This window comes from Aedes aegypti, chromosome 3 (genome assembly GCF_002204515.2).
Source record: "Aedes aegypti strain LVP_AGWG chromosome 3, AaegL5.0 Primary Assembly, whole genome shotgun sequence".
Classification (NCBI taxonomy): Eukaryota; Metazoa; Arthropoda; class Insecta; order Diptera; family Culicidae; genus Aedes; species Aedes aegypti.
Window position 1 is genome coordinate 133,299,786 of NC_035109.1, and position 27,820 is coordinate 133,327,605.

General features: G+C 36.3%; 2 protein-coding genes across 12 annotated transcripts in view; one reads left to right on the forward strand and one right to left on the reverse strand.

Moving 5' to 3' along the window:
- Positions 1-1,350: 1,350 nt before the first annotated feature.
- LOC5571058 (IQ domain-containing protein G) lies at positions 1,351-12,638 on the forward strand. Its single transcript, XM_001659450.2, has 6 exons — positions 1,351-1,663; positions 1,724-2,185; positions 3,262-3,535; positions 3,796-4,048; positions 11,096-11,267; positions 11,333-12,638. Exons 2-6 carry the CDS (start codon positions 2,110-2,112, stop codon positions 11,701-11,703), a joined length of 1,146 nt encoding a protein of 381 aa, XP_001659500.2. The 5' UTR covers positions 1,351-1,663; positions 1,724-2,109; the 3' UTR covers positions 11,704-12,638.
- Positions 12,639-16,938: 4,300 nt separating this feature from the next.
- The window catches only part of LOC5571056 (USP6 N-terminal-like protein), a 42,633-nt gene continuing 31,751 nt past the window's right edge, over positions 16,939-27,820 (reverse strand). For 9 of the 11 annotated variants that reach the window (XM_021852822.1, XM_021852819.1, XM_021852817.1 and 6 more), the window contains exons 10-12: positions 26,953-27,160; positions 26,579-26,638; positions 16,939-19,500 (exon numbers count right to left, since the gene is read on the reverse strand). In XM_021852822.1, coding sequence (XP_021708514.1) covers positions 17,733-19,500; positions 26,579-26,638; positions 26,953-27,160 — 2,036 coding nt within the window. In that variant the 3' untranslated portion in view covers positions 16,939-17,732. Of the gene's footprint in view, positions 19,501-26,578; positions 26,656-26,952; positions 27,161-27,820 lie in introns of all 11 variants that reach the window. The other 2 variants (XM_021852825.1, XM_021852824.1) reach the window with 2 other exon arrangements.

The window sequence follows — 27,820 nt, forward strand, 5'->3', positions numbered from 1 at the left end:
AATGTTTTAATACATTTCATATTTTTCAGCAGATGAAATGGAATTAGGTCATGGCAGCAGGAGTTGTGGTCGGCCAAAGATGATCTGCAGGAATCGAATCATAAGCACTATTTCATGGACATTCTGCTGGGTAAATCGGTTTCTGCATGCCGCTATGATGCAACGAAAAGGGACTCAGTGAACCACCAAACTGCACAAGAAAACCGGCAGACCCAAACTTGGAGCCGGTGTTTAGGTACAGTGGAAAAGATGCCCGTTCATGATGGCAAACAACCAGTAAGCGTCTATCAATTACCTGCAAGATTTGGTGTTCGGTCTGCAGCTATTTCAATTTCTCGTTCAAGAAAAAGATACTTATTCTAACCCTGATTTGAAATATAGATTATAAATAAATATTAAATCATTGTAGAAAATATTTTTCTTTTTTTATAAAAACAAAAATAACTTATAGTTTTAAGCAATTTAAATGATAAGCATTAATAATGCATTGGAATAATAATGGCGAAATATGCATGCGCTACTATAAAAGACGTTTATACTAGCAAAGCATATTACATGTAAATTCATCGCATGGGGTGAATGGACCAAATATGGTTTTAGTATGACTTGTACGCTATTTAGCATATATTTTTTTAAGCGTGTGGGGCTCTTTCCCACTTTAATTATGCTTTATAAAGCTCTTAAAGGTTATGTCACTTTAAAACAAAATCTGATAGCACACTATAGAGCAAACATAAAGTATTCATATATAGCTTCGTGGTTACTTGGGATAGTTCATCACCATAAGATCCTCTGATTAACATTGATGTGATTTCATCTTTTAAAAATGGATTTTTAAACCATTTTTGCATAATTCTAAATTAGTCAATTGAAGTGATATTTTGTGACATACCGGTAGTGTTCCCACAGCAGTTTTTGTAACGTACCATTCGAATGGAGTTTTTACTCATAATAAACAATAATCTTTGTTTCAGTGTATACACCCCATTAAACATTTGACAGTTCAAAAGCCGACTAAATTGGTTGAAAAATCGGTCGATTGTTGCACCGACGCTTATGGAAGATGAACACAGGGATCAACCGAATATCACCCGATTTATTAGGGTGGGCCGACGCAATCCTACTAAATAGGTTGATAAATCGGTATTTTAAGTAAAATCCAAGCAAGTTGACCTACTAAACATCAGATTTCCTCGGTCACCCGATTTAATCTAGCGACTAGTTAGTTGGTCGCTGTGTTAAACTTACATAAGCGTCGGTGCAACAATCGACCAATTTTTCAACCAATTTAGTCGGCTGTTGAACTGTCAAATGTTTAATGGGGCATTTTTGTTCAGACACGCCCTTTCGAAAGAAAAGACAATGTTTTTGTTTACCGATCACCGGTGACAACAACTTTTTATTCACCACTGTTGTGTTCACATTTTTCAGCATATTTTTGGTTTTCAAAAATTCCTCCGGCATAAAACATACCCAAAGATGCTTCAAATATCGTTTGAAGTGTCCAGAAATGGCCAGGTTACTCAATTGCAAGAAAACGTGGATGGCAACAAAATAAGCGATTTGATCAAATCCCTCAAAGCAATGAAAGAATCCTCCAATAACACCCTCACAAAGCTACTACAAGAGGAAACTATCAAGAATACCCGAAAAGCAGAGAAGGGTTCGAATTAGCGTGTAATCAAATTAGTTAGCTTTATTAATGCCTAAATTACATTTTTAGATAATGATACGGATGACACCGAAGGAGAGGAACCGACGAAGGATGAGCCCCGAAAGAAGATAAAAAGCTAGTGTTAAACATGTATAAAAATGTAATAAATGTATAAAACCCTAATTAAATTAAGAAGTTTATCATTTTTATTAAAATAAATTTCTTTGCTGAAAGTTTCTCTGATAAAAATATGCTGTTAAACATGTAATAGTTTTTACTTCCTGCAATCGATCATGCGCAAAAATTTCACCGAGTCCCTGGAAACGCGTTACATGTTTATCGGTTGATTTATTAAGAATAAAATGTTAACACAGGATGTCTAAAAGATTAGAAGTCAACCGAAGATCATCTGCTTTATGATTCTTGTTTTATTGAGAATAAAATTTTAACAAAAAATGTCTAAAAGCTTAGAAGTCAGTCGAAGATCATCTGAATCTACTGAAAGTGATGAAAGTAGCGAATATACTATCGGTAAGTCAAAAATCGAACATCATACAGTCACATTCATAAGCTACACATTTAATTATTTCACCGAATATGCAATGTTGAAACATTGAAACAAATGTCGAATAAAACTATTCATAATTTCAGACAAAAATTATCGCAATCTGCTATTGTTACCATGAAAGCGTTGTGTACTGAAGTTAAGTCAATTGAAAGCTCTTTTTGTCCTCTTGAAAGCAGGTGAATTCAACTCACCTGTAAAATTGTGAACTGCTACCGCTATAAAATGCAATATGTTATTAACAAAATGTTGATGAAAGCTTAATTTATTTTCACCAAATTAGGATCGTAGTGTTGCCTAACACAAAAAAACACATAGATATAAGATTATGTAATGTTTGAAATTATACTAGTAAAGGAATTGTAATAAATGGGGCCCAGATAGCCGTGACGGTAAACGCGCAGCTATTCTGCATGACCATGCTGAGGGTCGTGGGTTCGAATCTCACCAGTCGAGGATCTTTTCGGGTTGGAAAGTTTCTCGACTTCCCAGGGCATAAAGTATCATCGTACCTGTCACACGATATACGCATTTTGGCGGTCATTGGCATAGTAAGCTCTCAGTGAATAACTGTGGAAGTGCTCATAAGAACACTAATAACTTTCAAGTGTAGTGAAAAAATAATTAAATTTTTAGATTACATGAGATAGTTTTACAAATTAAAAAATAGGGTGGTCATTTCACCCCATCGGTAAAAATTCGACCCAAAAAATGACAAATTTTGAAAAATCTCTCATTCATTCGAAAATTTTATAGGACAACGGAAATCATACAGATCTTGTGTATTAATCTAAGAATTGTTGGAAATCACGCAAAAACCCGAAGTTTGAATAATACTATCAGCACTTTTATTCACTTTTTCTTGAGGTGGCCAAACTGCCCCACTTTCCCCTACGCCTAACACCCAGTCCAAAATACATAAAATTACTTAGAATAAAACTGTTTAAGATTCCGAAAAATTGGGAGGGATCAATTTTCCCCGGGTACCAAGTCTACCCAGATCGTTTTCCGAATTTAACCATGTACTTTGAACCTTTCCCAGCGTCCACCAACGACTCGTTTAGTCTGGCCAGCAGCAAACCTAAGCCGAAATTCAACGAAATCGAAAGCGCCATGATCAATTCCGTGCTGGAGGAAACCATCTTCAAGCTAATCATCGTCAATATGGAAGAAGACCAGGGAAGCAATCCCATAGTGAAGAAACCACCGATGCACGTGCGATTCGATCCGTCCTACAAGAGCAGGATGGTCAACGAAAATCAAGCAGTTGATGTAGCTATGGGAATGATGATACTGGTGAAGTTGAAGAATGATATGTAAATGCTTCTACTATACTATCACACTTTGATAATTCCACCGACTTCGGTATGTTTTACCAAGATTTAACCGTACTACGGTACTACTGCAAAACCATCGAATTTCAGTACAGTTTTACAAATGTTCGAAGAAGTTTTACCAAATTTCAGTAGAAAAACCTGACAATCAACGGTTTAAACGTCGGTAAAATTACCGTAATCATCAAAGTGTGATTTCATGTTCATGAATTATTACAAAAATAACGCATATCATTTTTTAGTTCTAACTTGAGGAAACTGTTGTCCGACACGCACGTTGAAATGGCTGAGTACGGCTCCTTCGAAACCCTGCAGACGTTCATGGACAACGACATTCAGAGCGAGAAGGAGGAACACCAACTCATTCGAGACAGCATTTTGAACGAGAAGAAGCTGAAAGCCTTACAATCGCAGCTGGACGGTGAAACGAGAGAAAGAAAATCCATGCTCAAGCAGCTGAACGACGAAATATTCGATTTGGAAACAAGAGCTCAGGTTTGTTTTATTATATTTTTTTTTTCAATAGGGTAAGGAACTGTTTGGGCATCTTCATTATTCACTTTGGCATGGGTGTTTGCTTCATGATATTCTCTACATGTACCCGTAAGATATCTTCGTTCCCGAAATTTCAGCGCTTGCTCCAAGGTTTTTCTTAGGAATCGCTCTAAGAATTCATGCAGTAGTTAATCCCTGAATTCCTCAAAAAATTAAGATGGATTTTCTATGTTCAAAGACTCCTCAGAAAATTGTTCTATGAAAACTTGAATTAATCTCCTTACCAACACAAATAATAACATCTTGAATGTTTACCAAGAGGATTCCTACAAGTATTTGCCTAAGAAGTCGAGTGCAATAGTGAAAAACTTTCGTCAATACGTTCATTAATTCTCAAGCCATTTCATGACATACAAACACCACTCCATTTTTATTTGTACACAGAGAAAACGAAATACCCATATTTGAGTATTTTTTAACTTATTTTCGAGTTTATTTCTCTCCCTATTTCATTCGTTCCTTCTTTTGTGGTCTGAGAGCGATAAGCAACGACCCCAAAAAACCGAACCTTAGTGCATTACCTCAAATTTGAGTAAGTGGCATAATACTTGAAGTTAAGTTATTTGATCTGCCGGTTAAGTGAAAAGAACTTGGCTAGTAGGTATTTTTTCGCATGGCTGCAAATGAAAACAGCTTCTACCCCATCAACTTAAAATTAGGAACCACGAACATCCCGAATTGAGTGGAAAGAACTCACTTTTCAGTACTTCATTTTCTCCGGGTATAGAAGATATAGATATGTATATTTAATTAAAATTGTATACACTGTATGAAATCTGTATTGTATATGAATTGTTTGACGGTATACAAGTTTCTGTTTTGCTTCAATTATCCTCAGAAATTTGACTTTAATATTTTCACAGCAAGGCGGTGGAAGAATCTAAGTTTTAAGCAAAATACCTAACCTTTCTAGTGTGATACCTTTTTACCAACCTTGTATTTGACCCAATTTTCTTACTTGTTTTCTGACATTTCATATAATTTTTCTTACCATGAATGAATGCCGCGCGTCGTACTAATTACGAACTTGGAAACCTGCCGAGGGTAACTGAAAAATACTTCCAATTTGCTTAATGTGTCCATTATGCCCCTAATCTCCCTAACTTATCCAAGAATTATGCCCCACACAATCCTTTCAGGGATTATTTGAAGATTTCTCGCATAATTTATGATCGCCCTAAAGATCATTCCTACGCAAATTTCTATAGAGATTTCTTTACAAAACCCTGCGGATTACTATCCTTAGATTCGATTGATTTTTTTTTTGTTATCTTAGCAAATTATCTAGAAAATCATCTTAAACTTTCTCAAGAGTCCACGAGTTATTTCAGAGATCTTTGTTCATTAAGGGTGACTAAGAAACTTTCACAAGGTTTATCAGAGGTTACTCTAGGATTTTCTTTAGAAATAACTCCTGGAGTAACTTTTCAGAAAAAGTTCCTTGACATTTCTCAGGAGACATTCCTGAAAAAAAAAACTTTCAGGACTTACTTGAGAAAATCTCAAAGAATTACTGGAGGAATTTCTGTAGAAATTTTAGAAAGAATGTCTAGAGCAATTGCTGAAGGTGGAGAAATCCATAGCTGAAATCTCATATAAATGCTCAAAGACAATTCTAAAGTAAATTTTTAGAAACTTCTGCGTAAGTTATTGATTGAATTTTAGAAGGTATTTCCACTGGAAATCTTGGAGGATGTCCTAGGGAAACCGGTGGATGAATCATGGGATACAATCTTGGAGAAATAAGGACTTTCTTGAAATTTTTCACTGAATTTTTGGAAAAAAATCGTTTCTGTGGTTCTCCTTGAGAAAATCCTGGCTGAATTTTGAGGTATCCTTAAAAAAATTTCTTGGAGAAATTCCCTAGGAAAATTCGTGGAAAAATTCATTCACTAAATAAACTCTTTTAGGAATTTATGGAGGAATATCTGAACATATGGGCAAATACATGAATAAATTTGTGATGAAATTACTCTAGAAAATCATAAAAAATACATTTAGTAATACTTGTCATAATGTCACGAAATTCTGCTCTGATGCTATCCTGGCTTTCATAAGGTTTCGTTTTATTTTCTTGGTTTCTGTTTGGTCCATTCTCGACCTATATTTGTTCCTTTTAGGTCTTTTTCGCTGTCTTTTTTCTGGCAAGAAATCTCTAATTTCCTATTTATAAGGCACTCAGTTGCTACCAGCCTTATAAGGACGAATAGCTTTCTTAGCCTTATGGTAACGATTGGCAAGGAAATGAGGAGGTTAGAAACAAAGGGGTCCCAGATAGCCGTAGCGGTAAACGCGCAGCTATTCAGCATGACCATGCTGAGGGTCGTGGGTTCGAATCCCGCTGGTCGAGGATCTTTTCGTAAAGGAAATTTTCTCGATTCCCAGGGCATAAGAGTATCTTCGTACCTGCCACACGATATACATACACATACAAAATGGTCAATCGGCAAAGAAAGCTCTCAGTTAATAACGGGAGCGGGCCATTTGGCATAAAGCCATTTGGCATAAGGTCATTTGGCATAACGCCATTTGGCATAAAGGACATTTGGCATAACGGTCATTTGGCATAACGGACATTTGGCATAATTTTTAACTAAGTGAAAGATGAGGGTCATTTGGCATAACGGACATTTGGCATAATTTCAATATATTTTCTGTACATACTTAAATTGAAGATTTTAGCATTTTATTACTGTTTTATGTTAGTAACAGCTGAATCTGTTCTATAATAATTTATTTATTCTCTTCTCTGGCAAGCCGCCGAAGAAGCCAATAAGTGCGATATGAATCCATCAGAAGAATCCGGTTAAATCATACCACCGAATTCAATCGGACTGTAAACTTTGTAGATGTATTTTATACGACTTATGTTGACTTCCAATCCGGTGATATCGCTTACTAATAGACGAAATACCGATAAAGAAAAAGATGGTGAATTTCTTTCAGAAGCTTCCAAGTTAATCAAAAACAACTAAAAAACGATGCACTTTTTCTTTCTATATAAATACACGTTTTATATTTGATTTTATATGCTCTGTAAGAGCTCTAAGAGAATGATAAAATCAACCCGTTAATTCAGGACGAAGTTGTGAACTCTTTACATCGCGTCAAGACTCTGAGGTGACGGTTAATTCGCCTCTGGATTACCAAAGGTATAATAAGGTTTCAAGTGTTTTATTGATCTCATCAGATTTTTTCCTTCTTTTGCACATAGACTATTCATTCGAGTTATACTTGTTTCATTACTATTGAAAATAGTTCAGCTTATATTTTAATTGGGAATTTTACCTTCTTTAAATAATCGGAAGTTCTTTGTAGTTGTCCTGATAAAACTATTATATGCATTAAACTTGCCTAAATTTTCATAAGAGATTTTTCCTTCTTTTGATCATAGGCTGTTCTTTCAAGAGTGAAGTATTTCTCATAGTTATTGATGTTAAAGCTTATAATAAGGGCATCAGGGGTAATATGCACCCCAGGAGTAAAACTACTTTTTGGGGATTCTATGAAAATTTTAGAAAAATTTAGACGTTTTCCTGGAAGTTGAATTTGTAAAATCGCATGTTGTGGGCAGAGCCTAAACGCAGACTAAAAACGTGCCAATTATTGAACAACCCGTGTATTCCTTATGGATGTGCAATAATTGGAGTGTTTTTAGTCTATGCTATATTTTGCTATTTATCCTAAATGTTATTTGAAAAATTCCCAAGAATATTACAATTTATATAATAAGAAACAAATATGGAAAATCGGTGTTCTAACAATTTTTTGGTGCCAATTTTAGTAAAATGTTTATTTGAAGAAAAATTCTTCTAAACATTTTAAAAATATTGATTAAAAAAAATAAAAGCTTCTTTATCCGATATTTATATCATATGACACTAATAGTACAACCTAGAAAAAAAACCAAAACCATACGCTTATGTGTTACACTTTTCACCACACTGCTGCCGTATAAGGCTTGCGAGCTTTTCTTAACAGTGTTGTACAAAATAGAACAGCACGACTACTGAAGTGTTAAAAACGTAAATAAAAAAAATCATTTTTCATAAAAAAAAATAGTGCTAAAAAGATTTTTTTTCAATTCACGTTGTCTTGGCCAAGACATTTTCATAAAGTATCATTTAAAAAAGTAATTTTAAATGAATTTTTAAGGAAAGGTACGATGGGTTACGTCATCTATAGCTTTCTGAAAACCAAAAATGAGTATATCAATCCTACTGATTCCATTTTTTTTGTAAAATCAAATGGCTATCAGCTAGCGTACAATATTTTTAAGTGTTATTAAAAATGTACCACTGATTTGGGAAGAATAATTCGCAGAATGCTGTGCGGATTTGGCCGGAGTTAAATTCTTAGAAAACCACACCCTGGATTGAATATGTCATCAAGATGGTTTAAAAAGTTCAAAAGTGTCGGTGAACCGCAAAGCGTTCTATCATAACCACACATAGTTTATATAGAAGACCTTGATTATTTGAGAATCTCGACAATTTTTTGGTTGAATCCAGTCAAATACTATGTTAGATTCATGCTCAGTATTTCATGAAAATTTCTTTCAGGATCCATATTGTGATTCATAGAGATTGTGTTTGAATTCAATATGTATTTTCAAACTTTACCATTTGTGTCACGTGTGTTGGCGCCCCCTTAAGGCTGGCGCCCTTGGCGGGTGCCAACCTGGCCAACCGCACGCTACGGCACTGGTTGTGGGTCACTCCTATCCGCCCTTGACGAATCTTTTCCAATTGTTTTACAAATATTCATAAAAGGCACCGTGGGGTTGTTTTGCCTCAAGAGTGCATATTACCCCAGAATGCCTTACGTCTTATTCAATTTTTTTTCCTCAACTTGGGTGAGATGTCATTCTCCTCCAAGTTTAAGATTGCAACTTGTGAACTGAACTCTGCATCGTTGCTTGCGTATAGCAATAAACTACTCGGGGAATATTTAAGTCAAAGAAACCAAGACTTGTGGTTGCTAGAGCTATGACATATATTACTTAGTACGATCCGAGGGATCAAAGCAACCCGATCTAGCAGAAGGACGAAAAAGTGTTAAACCTTTTTGGTTACTGTCAAAATCTAACTACAAACATCTGTAGGTGGCTATCACCGCTAGCAGAGAAGTGAATAAGTGCTTACATTTAGGATGTACTTTTTTCAGCACGAACTGTTTCTTGAGCTACTACTCAAAAGCTAATTATGTGTATATCAATGATGGTGTAACTTTCTTCATGAATAAGCTGAATAAGTTCTTTGAAATTCATTATAAATCCATGCTAACAGTAGTTCACTTTTGTTTTCAATTTCGGCCGAACGGCATTCGGCCAAATGACCCGGAACCGAAAATGCTGAACATATTATCAGAAGCAACTATGGCTCTAAAATCAATAAATCGAGACGAAAACCTCATGTCCGCCTAAACTAGCTTCCTGAACCTGTGTGCAGTGCTTGATCGGGTTCGTTTTTAATTTCAAATTAAGAAATATTGCGTCACTGATTGACACCCTAGTTCATCTTCTGTTATCCTGTTTAGTCATGATATTTATCTAGAGATTTACCCTTCTTTTAAACATAAGGTATTCTTTCGAGGGTTATTGCTATAGCGATTCGACGCGTTATTTTATTATATAGGAATTTGCCCTTCTTTCTAACATGACTTTTTCTTTTGCGTAATATTTATTACAACAGTTTTTTCACATAGAAGAAGGAGTATCTGAATAAAATATAAAATACCAATAAATCATAAATACTAAATAACCCTTACTTTTCAGATGGTTTGATATTATGCCAAATGTCCGACATGCCAAATGACCTTTACTTCACATATGGTTTGATATTATGCCAATTGATTCTTACTTTACATATGGCTTGATATTATGCCAAATGTCCGTTATGCCAAATGACCCTTTATTTTCACATTGTTCAAAATTATGCCAAATGACCGTTATGCCAAATGGCTGTTATGCCAAATGTCCTTTATGCCAAATGGCGTTATGCCAAATGACCTTATGCCAAATGGCTTTATGCCAAATGACCCAGACCCGTTAATAACTGTGGAAGTGCTCATAAGAACACTAATCTGAGAAGCAGGCTTTGTCCCAGTTGGGACGTAACGCCAGAAAGAAGAAGAAGTGTAAATCTACCACTGCTTTGAAAACTGTAATTTTTATTGTTCAGATCAAGATAAAAAGTTTATTCAAAACATTAAAAATCAAAACGAAACAACCAACCCAGAAAAGTCCAAATAATTAAAAAATTGTTGGTGGAACCTTGACTTCAAAACAAATGAAGCATTTTCTTAAGCAAAAAAAACTGTATCTATCGATATTTTCATGTAATCTGTCAAAATTTAATGAATTTCGCGGGATTTCCTGAAATTCACGTCGACGGCCAAATTTTGCAGATTTCGCGGCTTCCGCAAAATCGCGAATTACCATTGTCCTTTTGAGGAATAGTGTCTGATAATTTTTCTGGGATTCTGTCATGAATATACGAATATTCCCACCAAGAATACCTCGAAAATCCCTAAAAATTCTATGTCAAAGAATTATCTTACAGGTCGCTCTAAAAAATGTTTGATTTTTCATCTTTCTGGCATTACGTTCCAATTGGAATAAAGTCTGCTTCTCAGTTCCTATGAGAACTTCCACAGTTATTACCTGAGAGCTTTCCAATATGGAAAAGACGAGAGCACTGAGATTCGAAGCCATGACCCTTATGTATTGTTCAGGGATAGTACTAGCTAACCCTTCAAGAAGTCATACAAATATTGTTCTAACGATATACTAGCCCTAGCGGACGTCTGCTACTGACTAAGGAGTTTTCGGTGCAAAGGAGAAGAAGATTCTCTTAAGACCAGGAGGTAAGAAACAGGGGAGGCATTTGTTTTAATTTTCTGGTAAGAGTATCCTGTTGTATTTATGCGGAGTTCTGGTGAAATATGTAGCGATTTTGTTTTGGAATAATCGGAATTCGCTTTCAGGACACCATGGTGGAAAACGATGTAAAGATCAGGCTTGTTCAGAAATGGGAGAACACTCGACACGAGCAAGCTAGAATAGTCATTGAAGGGAAGGAAAATACACTGATCAAAACTTCCAAAGAAGCAAGAGACAACATCGACAGAGAACTGCGACTTCGAAGTGAAATTGATGGTTAGTATTTCGATAATGAGCTCAATGTCGAAATATGGAATATGCAATTATGAATATCATTACAGTTTACATCAACTACTGCATCGACCAAATAAATGATAAAATCTCCTTTTGGATGGACAAATACCAAAGGGAGATCAAGGCCTTTGATGGGGATATTACCCGTCACAAGGAGAACATTGCCGAGCTAAAGGTAAAGTACGAGGAAATGGTCATTCTTTACAAACATCGCGAAAAGGAAATAAAGATATGCGCGGAGTCGCGCAAGGAGCGGGAGAAGCAGAAAGCGTTCGCTAACAAACAGCACCGGTCGGCAATCGTCATACAAGCCTGGTGGCGTGGCACCATGGTGCGTAAGGGTCTGGGACCATTCAAGAAGAAGAAGAAATCGAAACCACCCAAATCATCGAAAAAGGGTGGGAAGAAAGGAAAATAGATCGTAGGATGGGAGTGAGAGGATTTCTTTCACGTTCTATCGGATTGCACGTCTCGAAATTGAATTTTATATTGTTTTATTAAAAAAGTGTGTACGCAGCGCTAACACATGTCAATACATTTTTTTGATAGAATAAAAGTTTCAGATCTCTACGATGACAAGCTGAATGTTGTGGGTTCGGCGTCCACTTGTCGTTTTCCGATTACAATACGCTATCAATATACAATACATATGTAGCTCTTTTTACAATTAAATCAATGTAAATTTCTACAGTTTTGTTTCAAATATAAATAATTTCTTTGTTTCATCTTTTTGCATTATATAGTTGTAGAAAAAAAATCAATAAATATTTTGCTTTCCAATATTTTATCGCCATTCAATTCTCGATAAGAAAGAAATAGTGAACATAGCATAAGTTTCAAATGGCAAAATATCTGATGTTACATCACTCGACTTGGGTGAATCAAGGTGATAGGAATCTACAGTAAAGGACTACACACCAGGAAAAGGTTTCCTTGTAAAGCATGCGAGGTGTCTCTCGATATGCGTTCTTCACTTAAGGAAACAGATTTCCGACACATTTTATTCTTCTGAGCATTCCAAAACAAATATAACTCATCACGTATGGTCTACCCTAGATTAGTCACGATGCAAATAACATTCTAAACTCAACTGGCGATTGACTGGTTCTATCCCAAGCGATCAACCATACGTCTGTCGACGGAACAATTAGTACTTAAAGCCTGGTGTATTGAAATAGTATGAATCACAATGTCGTTCAATAACAATTGTTGTAGTTGGAATTTTCTTTGATTGGAATTATTTTGTTCATAAGATTGGGCCTCTTGTATTAGACTGTATCTTTATCGGGGATTTATGTGTATATTTGGTTATGTTGTTTGTAACGATCAGTTATTCGAGTGATATTATTAGAATATGAGAGTGAATAGTTAACAGAATAGGTTTATCTGAAACATAGATATCACTTAAAATTGAGGCTGCTTTTTTTTGGGTAATGTTTGTCGCGTTTGGCAAGTACATCAATAGAATAATAACCCAGGTACCTACTTGACTATATACATCAAATGCAAGCGTTGGATACATCACCAAAATCCAAATTCACTACGAAAAATTCACTGACTATAAATTACTATCCAGCGTCTCCAATGGATTCTGCAGGTAAAGCGAGATTTTGCAATGAGCCATTTATCCAGGAAGTAACTGTTCTTATGTCTTCTGTTTATGTATATCCATCGACAGACAAGGCCAGATAAACACGGCGACATCATTACAATTATTATCAATGTTGCATGAAAGTATCTCAGATTTTTTTTTTTTTGTCTAGGACCAATATGCTTGAAAACTATTTAAGAACCTTCAAGATTCAATTTGTCATAGAGGGTTTTTTTCTCGGTCAAATTGGCTGAAAGTTAGCAAAAAGAAGCACTTTAATACTTAACATTAAAATATAAAATGTATGGGAAACACATAATAATGTTTTGATCTTACGATTACTACGAAACATTTTTTTTTGTCTCAGGCATCAAAATATCGCTATTTACTTGATTTATGGTTGCTGAATTCATTGCCGTTTTCAAAAATGTCATAGCATTTCTAGTTTTTGAGATATTGACTGTTACAAATCCAGTTTAAAGGTATATATGGATAAGAATCGAAGCCAAATCTTAAGAACTAGACAGCCATTCAAACTGAAAATTGGATCGATTGGCCACCACTAGCTCTTGAAATTTTGAGGTATCGCTGCGATGCGACGATTTCAGTCAACTAGCATGCAAGTTTATCAGCTTGTATGGCGATCCAATAGCTCAACTTATCAGAGAATTCAAACTGTATGTGTTAAAGAATAGTTATCAACAAAGTTAACAATACTTTATATATGTATCAAAACTTTTTTTTATACTTTACACTCAGAAATAAAAATAGTCAAATAATTACTAAAGTTTGTGCATTAATGACTATTTTCAATCTTGCTCTCTTTCATTCTGCCGTGAATTTTTGCACTAACTGTCATTTCGACTGGGGTAAAGCTTAGCGATGCTTCAACCCAAGCGAATTGACAAATAGGAATAAAATTCTCTGCAGAATGAAAGAGAGGCAGATAGAAAATAAACATAAATTACTAAAATTTAGTAATTTTGACTATCTGTGTTTCTGAGTGTACATTAATATTGTATCCATATAAAAAAGAAGAATATTATATGAAGACTGTAGGCATGTTGAAAAAAAAAAAATGATTCAATCGAAATTTAATTGTGTAATTTAAACCAAACTACAGCCTACATACAAGTCTGAGTCCTATTCTGCATGCTTGGTGGACAAGATCACTAACAAGTTTGATCAATTATATTTTAAATTCTTTGTGAACATTTATGAAACCAGTATTTAATACAACTTCTGCGACCTATAGTTAAAAATTATGACGTGCTGAAACATTTCTTAAGGGCGGCATCCGATTCAGCAATCTCATATTTACACATTTAGACACATGATTTGATCGTTCAGACACGCAAAAATGTTATTTTTGTTACGCTGTGTTATGAAATCTTTGCCTAAATGCTAAAAAAATCGAAAAAGCATCCGAGGTACATAAAAGTTGTGGTACATTTTGACCCCGTGGGATATCCTAATTGTAGTGATTTTCAACCCTACAGCCATTTCTCACTGTAAATCAAGTGGCCATATTTCAACTTTTCAAACCAGCTTCAAAGCCACGCGCTAGTTCATCGCCAGGATTTTGACATGAGAGATATTTGTTCTAACCAATACACATGGACGTGACCAGAAGGGGATACTTCTCCAAGAACTCTTCCTTACATAAAATGAAGATTAATTTTCTTCTGGATTTCTTTTGACAGATTTCGGACCAAACTCATTTTTTATGATTGTTCAGAGCAAGTCCACCAACAAATTTAGTTTATCGAAGGATTCCTCCATTAATCATATCAGGATTTTATCAAGAATTCGATAAGGAATTTCACTAGGAACATCTCAAAGCATTACCTTAGGCAAAGATTCCAAAAGCAGATTCTCAAAAGTAATTTGCCTTAAAAAGACGTTGGATACTATCTTAGGAGTTTCTGCAGGAATATTAAGCATCTTCAAAGAAATTTTCGAAACACATGATAATAGGAACTTGTTTAGAAACTTTCTCTGTTTATTTTTTCGAACATTGCTTGCAGGGTTATTCTTTGAAATTGTCGTGGTAAAAATATCGTTCGACGATTCCTGCAGAAATTTATCCAAGCAAATCTTTAGGATTCCATCGAAGATTTAATCTAGGATTTCTTTAAAAAATCCCTCAAAAACAAAAAAAGTATTAAACCAGGAGTGACCCAAATGATATATCATTGATTTCATTCAGTAATGAATTAAAAAACAAACGCATTAATTTGTCCAGGAATTTCATGATTTTCCTCCAATGGTTTTATTCAAGCTTCAAATTCAAATAAGAATTCTTCCGAAATGCATTAGTTGGGAATAATTTCGGAAATGTTTTCAGGACTTCATCTAATACTTATTTTAGGCAGAGTTGGGAAAAGTCAAGAGATTCACGCTACAGTAGCCAAGCAAATCAAATCACAGTCAGCGAAGCTAGTGAAATTCACGCCCATCGCTGCTGTAGGCAAAATGCCTTGAAAGTAGCAACTTTGCTAGAGGCAACTCAAAATTACTGTAGAAAAATGTTATTTTTTTGCGATTACAGCCTGTGATGACACTACTGATTTAAAAAAACGCATGCATCCTCATAAAATCTACTTGATGAGATTCACACTTTCAAACTACTCTAACTAGGAAAGCCACGTGAGTTTCGTGAACGCCTTGGCTTCAGGTTACACTATCATATATTCATATATTCAACAGAAATCATCATATTGCGTCTTAAATTCTACAAGTTTCTAAAAGGGATATTAGATAAGTTCCTGAAGAAACATTGAAGAAGTTCCTGAAAAAATATTCTGCATTATTTATAGAAGGAATTATGAAAAAAAAAAACAGTTTTTTTTTTGAGAAAATTTATGTAGGAATCCCTGGATGAAATTCAGAAGGAATTCTTTCAAATTACAATCATTTCTCCCTAACTCGATATTGAACGATTATCGAGTTATAGAAAACAAAACCAGTTCGAATCCGATCCGAGTGACCATCGATGTAGCCATACAAACCATTTTTTACTGTGGTTCTGTAGAGTTAACTGTATACTTAAAAGAAATCCGAGAAAAGCTCCTCCGAAATTTATTATTAATATTTTGAAAGACTTTCTAAAAAACTTGGGGAGAAATTCTTTTACGAATCTCTGGTCTGATATAAATTATTAGATTTTAGTATAGTTATTGATTTTAAAACAAGAAGTCATGCCATGAAGAACTTCTGTAGAAACTACCAAAAGCATTTTAATTTTTTTCTCAGAGGTATCTCTGAAAGAACGTTTGATAAATCCCTTCTATGAATTTCATTGAGAACCTTCAGAGGAAGGGAAAAATCGTTGGAAGAAATTACTGTGAAAGAAAAAAGAAGGCAGATGTTCTACATAATGGCCGTAAAATTTGTAAATTCCGTCACAGGTGGCAATGTAAATTTCAACTTCATAAAATTTTAACAATCTGTATCGATTGGCTTTATCAATAATAAAAAACATGAAAAATTATAGTTTTTACTTAAAAATTTAACATAACTTTTCATGTATGCATTTTAGAACTTTATTCACTTTAAAAATTGACTAATTTTGACTATTCACAAAACTTTGTGGAACATACCATGTATAATCGAAAACATCACATTTTGGAAATATTTGAATAAAACGATATTTTGGGCTTCTCTTATATTTTTTTATCTGACACCATATTTGGGAATCGTCAAATAACAAGTTTGAATTGCGCGCTACCTGACCCGAAATTTTTCCAGCTAAATTTTCTGGTCACCCGATGCACCAAATTGTTTGATTTTGTTCAACCAAAGAACCATATTAATACAAAAAAGTTTTGGCGTAATTTTAAAAACTCCACGATTTTGAGCATTCATCCAACTGTAAGGGAGACGGATTTTCAAGAAAATTGTCCTTTTTTTTACTCATGTTTGTCTGGAATTTGTTGGAACAATTACTTGCATTTGATATGTAGTGAGTACCGCAAAGTGCCCTAGTTCAGCACATTTTGTCCAAAGCTTCATAAATGTTAAGAAAATATCGACATTTTTTAATTTTGCTATCTGTATATGATGATGATAAATCATAGTTTAATTAAAAAGTAGCACTATAATTTAAATTTATTAAAAAAAATTAAAATGTGCAAAATTTGAGTATTAGTTGCATTGAATCACGGCACTTTACGGTGGTAGGTTCTGGTAGAAATAAAAACGTATTAGTTTCAACTGATTACCGATTGTTACTTGCTGCAGTAGCAGATTATGCACAACAAGGGGCGATTGTTAGAATAATACCATTATTGAAACGATGTCTTAGTCGCGTATAACAACGTGAACAGGTTTGTTTGGTGTTTAAATTTACGGAATGCTCTACCTTACACTAACGCCGCAGCCATAGTCATAACCAAACAAGATCAATTTCAATATTAGAGATTGCTTCAGGTAATGTTACTGGTCTTGGTACCAGTGCAGCTATTAGATTCAAGTTTTACGCGGGTTAACCTACGGTTGTATTGCCATATACGGTATTTTTTGTTAGCGCTTTGCTCCCTAAGCAACATAAATGCACGTTAATGTGAATTATTCGGGTACTTAGTCCCAAATTAGTTTGTTAAAACGTATTAAAATTACCGAATTTGTAATTCATGTGTGTCTAATTTAGAACAGATTTGATATTCGATGAACGATGTGGAAATTTTGTAAGCTTTGCTTCTAGACGTTCGACAAAAGATAAATCAGTTTAAAATCATCTCTAAGCTCTAAAAGCTGGAATGTAAGATATCTAGAGAGAAAGAGAAAGCGTCTGAGATACACGGTTATTATTCGACCAAGAAGCAGGCTACAGTCACTGGCGTTGATTTTGTTTCCTAACCGGAGCTGTAGGACTGCGATTGGTTTACCTTGATTCGAATTTTGTTCGAATCGGTTGGCTGCTGAATTTGGTGCGCAGAACTGGATGATCCGATGCGTGAACGTCCCAAGCTCAAATCGTACGGACTTCGCTGCGGTTGTCCGGGAAGGACGGGAGAGAATGGACCAGCTGGTATTCGACTCCCGGCGATGTTGCGACCGTTTGCATGGCTGCTGGATCCAGTGGGGGATAGAGGTGATGTGACCGCTTGGTGTGATGTTGGAATTCTTGACTTTTGAGGTTTTCTCAAGGAACCTTGATTAGAAGTAGGTGGTGATGTCGGAGATTTTATGATTGGAATGCGAGATTGTTGCTGTTGATATTGTTGTCTTGCGGCCATAGCCGAGGAGGCTGCAGAAGAAGTTGATTCGTTGGTGTTTCTTCGGTTCGATGATGTCAGTGGAGAGGATAAATCGAGCCGGAATGATTCCGTGGAATATTTGTTGCGGTTTGCATTACTGCTCACCGGGATGGAGGAGTTTTGATTTGGGACGGACGTTTTACGGCCTGTGGAGGTCGGAGATAAAAGTGGAGCAGTTTCGTTACTTGGGCTATTCACGAACGAGGAGTTATTTTGAACGTATTGCACCTGCTTGTTGGGCGGAGGACTAGTGGAAGACTCATCTGAGGATTTATTCAATAACTTGTCTTCATCGTCATCTTCATTGTTGAAAAATCTATTGTAATCTCTAAGTGCGTTATTTTCATGCCGGTTATCAGGCAACAAGTCGTAATCGAACGGACTGCTATCGTTGCCACTTTCTCGACTACTCTGTCGAGTTTTGAATGTCTTATACTCGATGCTGTTGTAGTCTTGGCCTTGTCCGTCCCCAATAATGCTTCTAGTCGATAGATTCTTATACTGTATGTTATAATCGCTTTTATGCCCCCTAGAAATCTTTTGTGAATTGATCGATGCATACATTTCATATCGATCGTTGCTTCCGCTTTCGCTGCTATCCACTGTTTCATAAATTTCACTTTTCGTCATTCTGTTCCCTTTCGCTCGTACCATTTGTCGAATAATGTAATCATCATTGATATTTTTCAATAAACTGCTACTGCTACCTCCTAAACACTTATTTTTAGCGAGTTCCTCAAATGATGTCATTCTATGTATGTTATTCTCAGATCCATTTCTCATCCGTACCCCACTAGTCTGATTCAAGCTAGTATGACTTGTATGGTGATCTGGAACATATTTCCGTCCTTTTAGGTGACTACACTCGATTATAAACTCCCCATCCAGCATTGGCGCCGGAGATTTTCTCGACATGCTCCCACGCCGTGAACTGGACGTAGACCTCCCATTAACGGCATAATTCTGAATGGATGACGTAGTTCCATAGTCGCTTCCATACTCGAACCTACCACTACTATATGTCGGCTGATACAACTCAATTTCGCTATTGCGCCTAGTTTTCGAATCATCCTCGTCTTCATCGTTGTAATTACTCATACGACTTACCACGATCGGCGTACCGGCACCGGAATAGTTTGATCCATTAGAGTAACGGTTTGCATTTTTGCTGAAGGAATCCTTCTTTGCGACTGTTGAGGGCACGACCGTGCTGGTCGACGCTGAATGGGATGTATTTTTCTGCAGTTCTTCCGGAGGAGCAGGCGGAACGTAAATGCGTACAACGTCCTGAGGCGACATTGCCCGGGGCGTTGGTTGAGCCGAAGGGCTGCGAGCTACCACACTCATTGAACCGATGGCGGACCTGCGAAACAGACAAGATGGTAATGTAGTTAGTGATCGCTGGATCTAGACAATAGCTCTTTACACGTCATATCACTAGGCCTTAGAACCTAAGACAAAAGAGTACCTACGTCCCGTGCGTGTTTCTACGGTGCATGTTTGTACTATTTCTACAGAATTCTTAGAACCGCAACATTGAACAATTATCTTACATTGAAGTTACATAAAAAAAAAACACAATGCAACGCTAATGAAATTTATCATAGGTTCGAATTGGATAAGGAATAGCATTTTGTAGAGCGTAAGAAAGGAAATCATTTTTTTATGACACTTCGATGGTGGTTTGAAAGAAGAAACCCCAACCAACCAGTGCTAGAATTTCTTCACAGATCTCAAACGACAGCGATTGTCATCGATTTTTCGGCGACGCTGATACGTGCAGACGAGGCGTCAATTTTGTTAAACAGAATGTAGGAACAAGATGCACTTCCGAATTTACTGTTCTATATTGCACTAGAAAACCTGACGTACAGAAGAACGGCATTTGCATCATGCGGTCGCATCTATGTCCGGCTATGTGTACGACATCGAGGCTTGATCATCTTTTCTAAAACAAAGAAGTTCATGGTTGCAGGCAGAGATAGAGGAAGGCTTAGTGATATAGTCAAGTTAGTGTTCAATGAGGATATATTTGAAGTTGTTGAACATCGGATCACTTATGAAAAAATCGTATCTGATCTCCTACGAGTCCAGCACAATCGTATTATGGGCAAACAGAGAACAAGTGATTGTAGATATTTACGATATTTACATTAGGTTCATGAAGCGGAATACGTTGTGTTCCGTGACTATCTTGGGAATAGGATTTGATCCCATCCATGAAGTATTGATTGATTGAAATACCTTGTGGAAACCGCTTTTTCCTTCACGTGAGTTTGTTGCGATTGAACAGTTTCTATTATTTTCAATCAAATCAGGGCTATTCCTACATCATAGGGTGTGGCCAATTTATCTGCTCGTTTCAGAAGGCGAACAATGACGCTTAAAACAAAGATTATACTTTACTAGAATATAATGTTGAAATACTTGTGCCCCATCTTTGGAATACAACGGCGCATGAAGTGAATTTAATTTTCACCCCCGCTGAACGGTAACTCATGCAAACCATCGGAGTTCATTTTTAATTTGAACATATAACCATCATAGAATCGTGCTTCTGGTTAACTCTTTCACTGTTTTACGTTGATTCTTCGCTCCGTTTCACATCGTTCCATTTCACTTTACTCCGTTCCATGAGTTAAATGACGTTTGAATAATTTTAAATCTGAACGATGTGCAAATTAGCGGGGTACAAATTAAAAAGTGTTCAGATTAGATGTGGTCAAATCAACGGGGGTACCCGGTATTGAACTTCCCTATCAAGTTCAACAAGTCACAGAAACATCGAAAAGTGACATATCAGATTCATCTTCACCTTAATATAGAGTATTATGGATTCTAGAAAAATCCAGACAAAAACGTATTAATGCGAATATGGATTTTTTCCTCGATATTATTTTCAAAATTGTTGGAACACATTGCTAAAATATTTAGAAACAGGAATGATTAGGTATCTTGTTTGGAAATGGTTTCCGAGATATTGATCCTTTTAAGCACTACCTAAATGAACAATAAATATACTAAGTAATTTCTGAGCTCTTTATGACAAACTGTTTTAGCCTTCGTGGACATGTGTTTAGTGTTGTGGCATTAAAAGCATTCTCTGCAGAGTGTCCCTTAGATTTCCGCTTCATACTGGAACACTTTTTCCTTGTGATTTTTCCGATCATGTCACTGGTTGTTGCATTAAATTACGGCAAATTGATCAATTCTCCTATCACAACTAAAAGCATGTTATTCACAAAGTTGCTCTGCACCGCTTCTAGGATTCGTAAACTGAAAGTTTATAGGTTACCCTCACGGGTACTCACCCTGATATCATAATATGTTTTCATCTTATCAAAATACACCATAATTTGGACTCATTGCCGTAACGTAACATATTTTTGTAGTTGATCATATACATATACAGTATTGGACAAAACATTTGCAACTATTTCGATTTTCCATACAAAATGATCAACTTTGATAAACTATATCTCAGTTATTTCTGGACCGATTTGAATGAAATTTTCACAGAATATCAGACATAACTTGAATTTTAACATATATTTTTGAGTGATTTTTCCAATCACAAGTTGAAAAGCAGTAACGATTTGACTAAAAAGAATTTTTTGACGATTTATTATAATTGATATAATTAAAAATATTGAAGGAATAGCTTCATGGTATCTTCAGCAAAGTTGACGAGATGAATAAGTTTGCTGAAGACAGTTTTTGTGTAGCGCTATCAGATTTTGAGATAAAGAGTTTTGAATTTTTCGTCGTAAATTACACTTCAGTCAAACCGTTATTACTTATAAATTCGTGTTTGGAAACATTATTTAAAAATATATGTTAAAATTCAAGTTATATCTGATGTTCTGTGAAAGTTTCATTAGAATAGGTTCATAAATAACTGAGATCTGGCTTACGAAAGTTGGTCATTTTGTATGGAAAATCGAAAAAGTTGCAAATGTTTTGTCCAATACTGTACATCATACATCGCATGCTCGAAAATTATGACTCGCGCATCCATCAATGATCTGTTTATAGTCCTGTCAGGTAAGACGATAAAATTGAAATAAAACAAAATATGCCAGAACGAGATTCTAAACAAGAACTTTCTGATTGAGAGCTACGTACTTTACCACACTATTAATTTGTTGTGTTAAATTCTAGGTGTAGGGGGGTCTGTAGCCTTGAGGTTACGCTTTCGCTTCATAAGCGGAAGGTCATGGGTTAGATTCCCAGCCCCTCCAAAAAAAAAACCCGTCCAGCCACCAGAAGACGCCTCACGGAGGATCGTGCTTTGGGGAGCACATTCATCCTCCGTCAGTATCAGATGGTGACTGAGACAAAACGGACCCTCTTCGCAGGCAGCTAGCCTCACTAACAGCAAAGCTCTCTCCTACTTGCTCGGTGTGAGAGTAAAAGAGTGGGAGAGAGTGAAAGTAGATGTAAATATAGATAAGTTGAAAATAGATCTGTATCGGTAAAGAAGCTACAGATCAGCTGATTCCGGCACAGTAGTGGCCACGAGCACAGAGTGCCTATAAAAAAAATCTAGGTGGCCAATACGAATGAGTTGAAGCGAAGCGCACCGCTCAGTATTGTGAACTTTTTGAGGGGGACGGACCTGGTGTAGTGGTTAGAACACACGCCTCTCACGCCGAGGACCTGGGATCGAATCCCATCCCCGAGATAGTCACCAAAAAATTTCAGTGACGACTTCCTTCGGAAGGGAAGTAAAGCCGTTGGTCCCGAGATGAACTAGCCCAGGGTTAAAAATCTCGTTAATAAAGATAGAAAAAAAAAAAAATGTGAACTTTCATAATTTTAAACGAAAAAACTGCTTTTGTAAATTCTCAACTTGATGACGGTTTCTACTCTTTAACTCCAAGAAGAAGAATAATAAGAACTAGTGTAAGATTTGAAAAAAACGGTTGTAAAGATCAAATCTCTTGTTACTGCAGATTAAGAATCCATTTTTCACACAATTTTTGAGTTTTGTACCTACTATTCTAAGATCCACGACCAAGACTAGCAGTTACCGATGGAGATGTTGTGTTGAAAAATGAAACAATCGTATAACTTATTCAACAAGATCCTACGACACAACGCCGACTGTCACTTCTCGGAACGCCGGAGACGATTACCCTGAATAGTCACTATCCCGAATGGCCATTACCTCGAAAGACCTACTGCCCATAATCGCATAACAGTCCCATGTCGACTTTTGACCGATTTGCGTTTTTTGCATAAATCAACTCAACATCGTCAGAAGATCGACAAAAACTGCTAAAAAAGTAACCTTTGTTTCTAACTTGTACAAAAACAAACCCCACTTGTGTTGTCCCATCTTGAAAATATTCGCATAACAGTCACATCAAAGTCCGTATAGTGGTCGAGCTCAGAATGGGTACCACTTCTAGTTTACTACATACGGTCTCTCGGTACTACTAGTTATTCACTGATGTGTAACGAAGTAAAGGGAAATCAATTATACAGTGAAACCTCCATGAGTCGATGTTCTATGTCTTAATATTGACTCATGGAACCATACCTAAACAAAATTTCATGGTACAGTCATCTCTCCCTTACTCGATATTGAAGGGACCATCGAGTTAGGGAGGTATCGACTTACAGAACACAAAAGCAGTGCAACTGCGTTTCAAGGGACCATCGAGTTAGTCATGAAAACCATATTTTGCTATGGTTCTCTAACTCGATATCGAGATACGGAATATCGAGTAATGGAGAGTTAACTGTAACTATGATTATTCGCTCAAACAGCTTTCCAAAGCATTTCTGTTCCATGACTCGATGTTTCCATGAGACTACGGTCCCTTCAGATATCGACTCATGGAGGTTTGACTGTATTTAATACACACTTGCTTACGGTATGCAAATGTCATGTATTCACCTTGTTTCGAAAATATTTTTAAATAAGTAGACATCAAACATTATTATGTATTTTCAATTACGATGCATTACTGATTTTCATTTTAGATAAGGCTTATACAAATATTAATCTTCTTTTATGTCCGTAGTTAAACATTTGGGAGGTACGAGGGGAATAAAAATAAATGAGGAACAAAACATAAAATAACATAAAATTCATTCTACATTTTTTTTAAATTTTGTAATGATTCTTTGCTGGTGCTCAGGAATATCGAACTAAAACTTATTTTTGCGTTTTTCGATAACTGGTAATTAAGGAGTACTTGCTTGTAAGTGTACAAAATAAAAAGATTTCAACGCGAAAGCAAGATTTCCATATAAAAAACATCAGCAATTATCCTCTTCTTCATCTGCTTATTGGGAAAATACAGAAAGACTTTGGCTCGGCACATCCTACGAGCCACTGTATTTTAGATCTGCAGTCAAGGCTTACAGAAGTTGCCTGAAAAATTTGTTTCGTTATTCTGGATCTCCCATGTAACAGACTAGCTATATTCGCCCTGAATCAGGTTGTTCTGGAACATCTCGAATCATTTCCATCGGATTCCATTTCCACATTATCCAAAAGTTGATCATCTGGGTCTCTCATGACTGTAAGCGCATTCCACATCATGACGTGTGTTTTGGAAAAGCATTCAATCCGATGTTTTTTTTTTATCTGGTGATTCATCCATGGACAGTATACTATCCGTAACTCGCTATTCCGTATCTCGATACCGAGTTATAGAACGTGTAGTAAATGTGGGTTTTCATGGATACCTCGATGGTCCCTTTAACCAAAGTTACCCTGATTTTGTGTTCTTTAACACGATATTTCGCTAAGTCGATAGTCGCCTTAACATCGAGTTACGGAGAGTTGACTGTTCTATAATAACTAAATTTTTACGGCCAAAGAACATAAATAGTAAACGAAACAACCAGTGCATTAATGACAATGAGTGTTTTAGTAGCTGTCGAACGAGCCGATGAACACGATGGGACTGGTATGCAAATACATTGGTATATTATATTGTATATAATCGCATAACAGTCTCGCTACGTTTTTTCTGCATTTTAAGGCAAATTTGCAACTTGAATGCAAAAGAAATTTATTAGGTTTGTTCGTGTACTCAAGTGGTTCAGTGGTATGTAGAAATTTAACACATTTCAGACCAAATAGAGACTCAAAATGGAGCGAAATTGCTTCCACATTTCAATCGTCTTTTTCTCAGTTTGTCGTTTTTCAACATGTAACTGTTGTGCAAAGAGGGGCAGTATTAGCCTGAATGATTATCACCTCGAAAGGTTACTTCCCTTCTTTGAACCATAAACTGTTCCTTTGAGTTTGGCCTTAATGTGTAACAATAATTGTTATCTACGTTGTCTCCATAACACATGTTGGCTTCACCAATGTCCCATGTAAACAATTGAGTAATTTTCACACTCTCGTAAATGCAACATTGTCAATGGTTCCATGAAATTCCACGTCAATTAACGGTTCCGTAAAAGACATATTTTAAAGCAAAATATAATAAAACATGGAGGCATTCGGGGCTAGGACGGGACGTTTCGCATAAAGCACGTTTTGTATAAAGAAACTTATATGGCTTCAATTGAACGTTTCAATAAATGAATTATGGAAAACAATTACCATCAGTGCACCTGTATCCACTCATGTTCCAGTAGCCCGCTCACACAAAAAAATGGGCTTAAACAAAGTAAATATGAAACCTATAGTCAATAGACGATTTAAACCGACAAATTGAATTATACTGTGCACAATCTTTTGCGTATTTACTCACATTACCTAACTTTTTAAACTCGTGAGCGGACTACTGGAACATGAGCGGGTACTGGTATGTTGACGGTATATCACTCAGAGACGACTCGACTTTGTCTTTGGGCTACCTTTAAATCACCACTTAGAAAGCTGAAAATTTAACGGAACACTATTTTTGTAGTAAGGATGGTAAAAAGGATATCGGAGATTGGATTTTTGACCTTTTTTTGAATTTTGAACCGCAGTTAAAACTTCAATGACAATAGCAAAATGTAAGATCTAAGATATATTGGACTCAAAACCCGAAACATTTTATTTGACCGGTAGATATAAAAATAATTTAGAAATTTGAACCACCTTGCAATATAGTGACTCTAAATCTATTACTCTACCATTTCATAAGATGACGTATATGAGAAATATAATAGTATTTGTATAAGCCTTATCCACACATGTTGATTTTCGAGTAATATGTTGATGAATATAGTAGCTCATAAAAACTACAGAATATAATAATAGCTTAGAATTGACATGTAGCGTACAAATAATAGAACCTGATTATAATACAAACTCAAAAAATCAGTTAAAACACAAACAAAAAAACCAAATATACATAAATCGAGCTGATAGTCTTCTCCCATCAGAACATATTTACACAGGTTAAGTACTAACGAACAACTGAGAAAAAAAAACCGCTACCAAGTGCAGTACACGGCTGCACCTTAACCACAACACTTACGTTGGGCCCTTGGCGGTTGGTTTCTGTTTTGCCGAGAGAATAATCGCTCGTTTCCGTAATCTGAAATAAAATGAAGCCTTAGAGAAGAATGGAATTCAAGACAAGAACCTATTAATAAACAAATCATCCCATACGCCGAGAGTTTCTTGCTGAAGGCAAGCTGATTTAACCGAACTGAAAGGAACAAAAAGGGTGAACGTTCGAAATAGCATCTAAGATTAACTTGAACGGCGATGGAATCGATGACAACTGGGTACCACTAGATGGTGCTATACGATTGAAGCTAAATATGTGTCGAATCTAATGCTAAACGGCAATGTAATGCATAGATGAAAAGTAACATTTTTGTGAAAGTCGATCATCGGCGAACTTACCCAGGACTGCTCTCTCCGTCGCCATCACCGGTGCTTTCGATCATCTTGGGATGATCCTCATAGCACAGTTCGAATGCATTGTGGGAACGTTGACTCTGGCCACCGGAAAGGACACTCAAATCGGCTGTGGATGTGACCGACGTGTCAGCCAAGGATTTTCTCGAGCTGCCCAGCAGCGAGCCACCGTCTTCCGATTCGGGTACATTAGCTATAAGCAGATTGAACAAGAATATTAACGAAGGTTAATAGGAAGTTATTTGCATGAAATGTGAACTCAATAGTGCTGGAAGTGTGCAAGCAGTGTGCAATCCGAAGTTCACGGACGACTATAAGCGTATTACACACCTCACACTGTGAACCGGATAATTCTGTATCAAAATCGGAATAAACAAGGGTCTTGAATGGAACGAGGTCCTAAATACAAACACGTGGCAGCACTATAAACGAAGAAAAAACATAATTTTGATGAGCGATGATAGGATGGTCACACGGAAAGCGTGGGTGCGATTTCATGCTCTAGAAATTTGAAAATTACAAACACAGATTAATTTGAATGTTGAAATATGGCACCTAATTAGCAGCTATAAGTGCGCGGGGCCTGGTAAACTTAAGCAGCTTACTATGTGCATCGATCTTCTACGCAACCATCAACTAGATCTAGCCCGATAAGACTGACTGCAAGATTTGCCATCTCCTGCTTGTTACATGCAATTTGGTTATTTCGGAGCTGACTTTACGGCCGGATATCTCAAGACATCGACCAGTTAGAAAGATACTGCCTTCGGGTGAGTTGTACAGGACAGTGCTCGCTTCCTTTTAGAAGATGTCACGGTAAAAAATTCCAATCTCCTATATGTTTCGGCTGCTT